This window comes from Papaver somniferum, chromosome 6 (assembly GCF_003573695.1).
Source record: "Papaver somniferum cultivar HN1 chromosome 6, ASM357369v1, whole genome shotgun sequence".
In the NCBI taxonomy this organism is placed as follows: Eukaryota; Viridiplantae; Streptophyta; class Magnoliopsida; order Ranunculales; family Papaveraceae; genus Papaver; species Papaver somniferum.
This window is the reverse complement of record NC_039363.1, coordinates 18,980,847-18,987,295: the sequence shown is the minus strand read 5'-3', so window position 1 is coordinate 18,987,295 and position 6,449 is coordinate 18,980,847. Positions and strand designations below refer to the sequence as shown.

The 6,449-nt window shown below is 36.6% G+C and overlaps 1 protein-coding gene across 1 annotated transcript; it reads left to right on the top strand.

The window, feature by feature from the left end:
* The first annotated feature begins 929 nt into the window (after positions 1–929).
* Positions 930–5,607, top strand: LOC113287118 (ribonucleoside-diphosphate reductase large subunit-like). The gene is made up of 15 exons (XM_026535795.1): positions 930–1,157; positions 1,249–1,310; positions 1,420–1,507; positions 1,940–2,203; positions 2,288–2,528; positions 2,695–2,771; positions 2,914–3,084; positions 3,163–3,255; positions 3,347–3,496; positions 3,594–3,680; positions 3,931–4,418; positions 4,519–4,668; positions 4,757–4,904; positions 4,983–5,066; positions 5,187–5,607. The coding sequence occupies exons 1-15, from the start codon at positions 930–932 to the stop codon at positions 5,283–5,285; spliced, it is 2,430 nt and encodes an 809-aa protein (XP_026391580.1). The 3' UTR covers positions 5,286–5,607.
* Positions 5,608–6,449: the final 842 nt, after the last annotated feature.

Genomic DNA, 6,449 nt, shown 5'->3' with positions numbered 1-6,449 from the left:
GTGTTTCATTTACTCCATTAGCACCTTATACTGCTGGTAGTATTCTCTTTCCGTGATGAATTTATTTGTATCAGTATGTTGATAGTTCCCGTTTAGTATGCATTTACATACATTATCAGTTAGAAGAAATGAAGAAGTTTGTTAATACATTTAGGGAACATTGGCAAATAGTGATTAGTGAACTTTAAAGTTGTGAATTTGCTCCCCTTTTTCAATTTGAGTTTGATACGACCGCTCTTACATTTTGAATGAACTTGTTTTGTTTTTCAAAATCTGATGATATTTTTATCTTCAGTGTGAAACAAATATTAATTTTAAAAATTGTAGATATGAATTTAGAATCGATATTGCACTGATATTTGAAACCGAGATCTCCCCGGTATAATGTTGTATCAGTGTACCGGTCCCTGACCGAGACAAATTGGTATCCGATATTAACTACATTGGCCACAAGTATTTGCGTTCCAAGCGCTTTCATTTCTGGATCCTCCACGCGCAGCTTGGGTTGTTCATGCTCTAACCAGCTGTACCAATTTGAATTGCACCAAATCACGACCGATTCAGCCGATTCACAAACATTTTTTCTCTCTTTTCTTAGTGGTCCCCAGGCTAACCCGCCAAAATCACACAAGAAAAAAGTCACTATTTAATTCGATTTTCATGACCGCCAAAAACACACATATCATACTATCATATTCCATTGGCGGGAAATCCCAAAAAAAAAGCCCTCCAAAAATTAAAGAGGGAAATTCCGAAATGAATTTCAAAAATTAAAAATATCTTTTTATCTTTAATATAAACCTAACCCTAAGAGACCCCAAAACAGAAAAAACTCATCCTCATCCTCCCTCTTCTTCCTCCTCATCTCCGCCTACAGGGTGTTCGACAAAATTCTCCACTGAAGAATTATTTTCATTTCTTAGATAAAGATGTATGTTGTTAAGAGAGATGGTCGTCAAGAGACGGTTCATTTCGATAAAATCACAGCGAGATTGAAGAAACTAAGTTATGGTCTTAGCGTTGAACACTGCGATCCAGTTCTTGTTGCACAGAAAGTATGTGCTGGTGTTTACAAAGGTGTTACTACCAGTCAACTTGACGAACTTGCTGCTGAAACTGCTGCCGCCATGACTGCTAATCATCCAGATTACGCTTCGGTATGTGATTTTATTCTCTGGGTCTCTCTTGTTTTTGCGTTTTGGGGTTGTCTGTGACTAGATCTGATGAGTTTATTGGTTTTTGGTGTAGTTGGCGGCGAGGATTGTTGTTTCGAATCTGCATAAGAATACCAAGAAGTCGTTTTCTGAGACGTGAGTAATTTTTATGACCTAATTTGGTTAATTACTGAGATTATCAATTAGATCGGTCGTTTTTGTTTGATTATAGGGTTTTAATTTGAGATTATGTGGTTGTTTTTAGGATTAAGGACATGTACAAGCATGTCAATGATGGTTCCGGATTGAAGGCTCCTCTTATTGCTGATGATGTTTATGATATAATCATGAAGGTAATTTTGTCTGATTGATTTGTCGATTTCGTAAAAATTATATGGTTTATGTTTCTTTTGTTGAAGGTAAATGTCCATTTCATTGTTAGATTAAAGCATGATTATGGGTTAATCTGTTTATGAATTACGATTTTGTTCTGTCTCTATATGATCTTGTTTATCCCATGATATAGGTTGGAACTGTTTCATTTTATTTGAGAAGAAAAATCATGCCCTAACCAAAACTATTATACCTTGTTTGTATTCTGAAAAGAAACTGAAGGGTTTTGTCACTGTTCAGGAGACCTAGTTAAAAGAGTACTGGGCTAAGTTTGTAAAGTTAATTGAAGGTTAAACCTTCTAACTGTCTGTTTATTCTATTTAAGGGTCATTGTGCAGCTTGTTTTACAGTTTGATGGATCTCTTATCTCCTTTGTTGTTTTTTGGTTCCAGAATGCTGAGCTCCTGGACAGTGAGATCATATATGACAGAGATTTTGACTATGACTATTTTGGTTTCAAAACCCTGGAAAGATCCTACCTGTTGAAGGTTCAAGGGAAGGTGGTAGAAAGACCACAACATATGTTGATGAGGGTTGCTGTCGGAATCCACAAAGACAATATTGATTCTGTTCTCAAAACATACCATCTTATGTCACAGCGTTGGTTCACCCATGCTTCTCCTACTCTTTTCAATGCAGGGACACCAAGGCCTCAAGTATGTCATACAATTTTTTGTTTATTATTTCGATATTAAGATTTAATTTTGTGGTACTGATTGAGATTTTATTGGAATTTGTAGTTGAGTAGCTGCTTCCTTGTGTGCATGAAAGAGGACAGTATTGAAGGAATATATGATACTTTGAAAGAGTGTGCTGTTATTAGTAAATCTGCTGGAGGAATTGGAGTTTCTGTACACAACATCCGTGCTACTAGTAGTTATATCCGTGGTACTAATGGAACATCTAACGGAATTGTTCCAATGCTACGAGTATTCAACGACACTGCCCGTTATGTTGATCAAGGAGGTGGCAAGAGGAAAGGTAATGGTCTTCCGCCTCGATGTACTTTCTTGTGTTAGCCTCCTGTACATGTACTTAAATGGGCATATATATATATATAGGTTTCTGTTGTTGACTCCATACTTGTTAACCCTGAGTTTTTATCCAGTGTGACTCTATTAAAAGTTATTATCAACTATTCATTTAGGTGCATTTGCTGTTTATCTGGAGCCATGGCATGCTGATATTTTTGAGTTCCTGGATCTAAGGAAGAATCATGGAAAGGTATGGTTGGACAGTTTGTTGAATTCATCTTCTGTCAACATTTGCACACTTTTCTAAGATTTTCTTCGCAAATATCTATCTGTTTTAGCTGTGAAGGCCAATGGGGATCATACATTAATTAATACTTATTGTACTTGTGCAGGAAGAACAACGAGCTCGTGATTTGTTTTATGCTCTTTGGGTTCCAGACCTCTTTATGAAAAGAGTTGAAGAAAATGGACAGTGGTCTTTGTTTTGCCCTAATGAAGCTCCAGGTATGGCTGATTGTTGGGGTCAGGAGTTTGAGGATCTGTACACGCGATATGAGAGAGAGGTAATTTCAGTTTACTGTTTCAGGCATGAATGTTTGATTGAGTTACACTGGTTTCTGATCACAACATTTCAAACTCAGGGAAAGGCAAAGAAGGTTGTCTCAGCACAGAACTTGTGGTTTGAAATTTTGAAAGCCCAGATAGAAACTGGAACCCCTTACATGCTGTTCAAGGTATTTTAGGCTGAAAGTAAACAGAGTCCCTCAACTATTTATAGGCCTATAGCCTTGGTTTTCTGCTTCTAATTTATCTTTTCAATTTCAGGACACTTGCAATAGAAAAAGCAACCAGCAAAATCTCGGGACTATTAAGTCCTCAAACTTGTGTACAGAGATTATTGAGTACACAAGTCCCACTGAAACTGCTGTTTGCAATTTGGCATCTATTGCACTTCCACGATTTGTAAGAGAAAAGGTGGGATGAAGACTTTTTTTTTTCCACATGCATCATCTTTTTGCTTCACCTGCTGTTTACTTTCAAAATTTTCCTAATTACTCGTGTTTTGGAACAGGGTGTTCCAATTGAGTCACATCCATCTAAGCTGGTTGGAAGTAGAGGTTCAAAAAGTCGTTATTTTGATTTTGACAAGTTAGCAGAGGTATAATTTCCATAATCTTTAGGCAGTAACCATATTTTGGTAGAGTTATGTTTTTTCATATGCAACCCATTGACTAATAAAGTGGCTCTCAAGTGTCGTCTTGTACTTGATTAATGATAAGCAAATTTTGATTATATGAATATGAATAGTGTTTTTAGGGAATGATAAACTGGTGCAACTTCTTATAGCAGTATTATATTTTCTCTTTTTAAGGGATATAAACACTCTGTTCTATTTTCTATTTTGACAGGTTACTTCAATTGTTACTAAGAATCTCAATAAAGTAATTGATGTTAATTACTATCCGGTTGAAACTGCAAAGAACTCAAATTTACGACACAGGCCCATTGGGATTGGAGTACAGGGTCTTGCTGATGCCTTCATTTTGCTTGGAATGCCATTTGATTCTCCAGAGGCTCAGCAGTTGAATAAAGATATATTTGAGACTATATACTACCATGCGTTGAAAGCTTCTTCTGAGCTGGCTGCAGTAGAAGGCACGTACGAGTCATACCAAGGATGTCCTGTCAGCAAGGGAGTTCTTCAGCATGACATGTGGGGTGTAGCAGGATCAGATAGGTGGGATTGGACTGCCCTAAGGGAAATGATATCCAAGAATGGAATTAGAAACTCTCTACTTGTGGCACCCATGCCTACTGCTTCAACCAGCCAGATTCTTGGCAACAATGAATGCTTTGAGCCATATACCTCCAATATCTATAGCCGCAGAGTTTTAAGGTTTGTATTTTCCTTCTCATTGCACTCAATTTGAATCAGTAGTGCTTACAATAGTAGAATAATGTAAATAAGTTCTCATCTCTTGCTTGTCCATTTTCAGCGGTGAATTTGTTATAGTGAACAAACACCTTCTCCATGACCTAACTGAAATGGGTCTCTGGTCTCCTTCCTTGAAGAATAAGATAATTTATGAGGATGGTTCAATAGTCAAGATGTCAGCTATTCCTGATGACCTCAAAGCTATTTACAAGTATGGACACGATATTTTACTTCTACAATATTTGATATATATCTTTGTTTCCTTGTTCCTTATCAAGATGTGCAATGAATGATTGCAGGACTGTTTGGGAGATTAAGCAAAGGACTTTGGTTGACATGGCTGTTGATCGTGGGTGCTACATTGATCAGAGTCAGAGCCTAAACATCCACATGGATCAACCTAATTTTGGAAAACTTACTTCCTTGCACTTCCATGCCTGGTCCAAGGTATTAATCATGTTAATCTGAGATTTGGAATAATACTGTTTTCTGTTTAATTGCCTAACGATTATTTGGTTATTTCAGGGTCTGAAAACCGGGATGTACTATCTAAGATCACGTGCTGCAGCTGATGCCATAAAGTTTACTGTCGATACAAATATGCTAAAGGTAAGGATGATTCGAACCTTTTATTTCCTCTTCATGTTTCAGTTTTATTCTTAGCGCCAGTTCATCTTTCCTTTTTATTATAATTAGTGGCATTATATTTATGCGATTTCTCTTATACAGGACAAACCTGTTGTGGTGGATGACGACCTTACTTCTAAGATGGCACAAATGGTTTGTTCATTAGAGAACCGAGATGAATGCATAGCTTGTGGGAGTTAAAGTTTATTTCTTTCACTTAGCCTTGCTGAGGGAGGTGCTGATGATGGACAGAACTGCAACAATACATAGAGGCAAGGATAAGGCTTGCTATTACTACATTCAGTGCTGTCTTTGAAGTTCAAAAAGATTAGTCCGAGAAAAGCTGAAAATAAATGGGGGTTCTGATCTAGCCCATCTCTACTGTATTTGTGTAATCTAGGTATGAAGTTGGAAGTAACCAGTGTATATATGTGGTTTGTGTTTGAGCATTTGAATTTTCATGTTTAACTTGGTAATGAATATTATTATTTGTTCTTATTAATCATAGTGTCTTTACTTCAAAGTATCTGCATTCTAAAGTATGTTGAATGAATCTTCAGTCTAATCATCTCTTATTTATGTAATTGATTTAGCATGCTTCACCACATCTTTAAATGTTCTCATATGGTATTATAGACTACATCCTCTTCTTTGTTTTTTTGTTTAAAACAAAGCACACTTTATTACATTGAAACTGATCTTACATCATGATCCAAGTGAGAAATTAATAAGTCAGGTGGACCATTCCCCATTGATATTATGTTTTCTAGCAGCCTTAGCTAAGGCATCAGCTGGTTTATTACAAACTCTATAAACAAAAACACACCGCCACACTACATTACACTCTGGCAGGGAGGAAGAGTAGAGCGATTCTGAATATAAGAACTAATATTAACATTGCCTTGGAAAGTACCTAGAAACAGAAAAGAGTGTTTGTACACTAAAGTCTTTAACTTACCTTAACATATACTCTAAGGCTTTATATGTCCTATTCTAGAGAAATTGAGTGATGCATGAATCTGAAAAATGACGTTGACCTCGAACTTCTAAAGTAAGTTGAAACACTTCAAAATTGTCCTCGTCTCGTTCGCACATTGGAACTGGTTTTGTTATTCAGGTTGATGTCAGTTGAAAGGAATTTCAAGTTCACGTATTCAAGAACTGGTCTTGGAGCTTGTTGGCCTGTTTCCACATTATTCACATCTCACCGTCTCATGTAAGCTTGAATCCGCCAGTGCATCACACAATAATTTACTCTGTCTTTAGATTTAAATCATATTCTAATCTAATTCTCGTCTTAGACTAAAAATTATCTTTATGTTTCACCGTGGCGCCGATAATTATGTTTATACACGTGGCATTGTA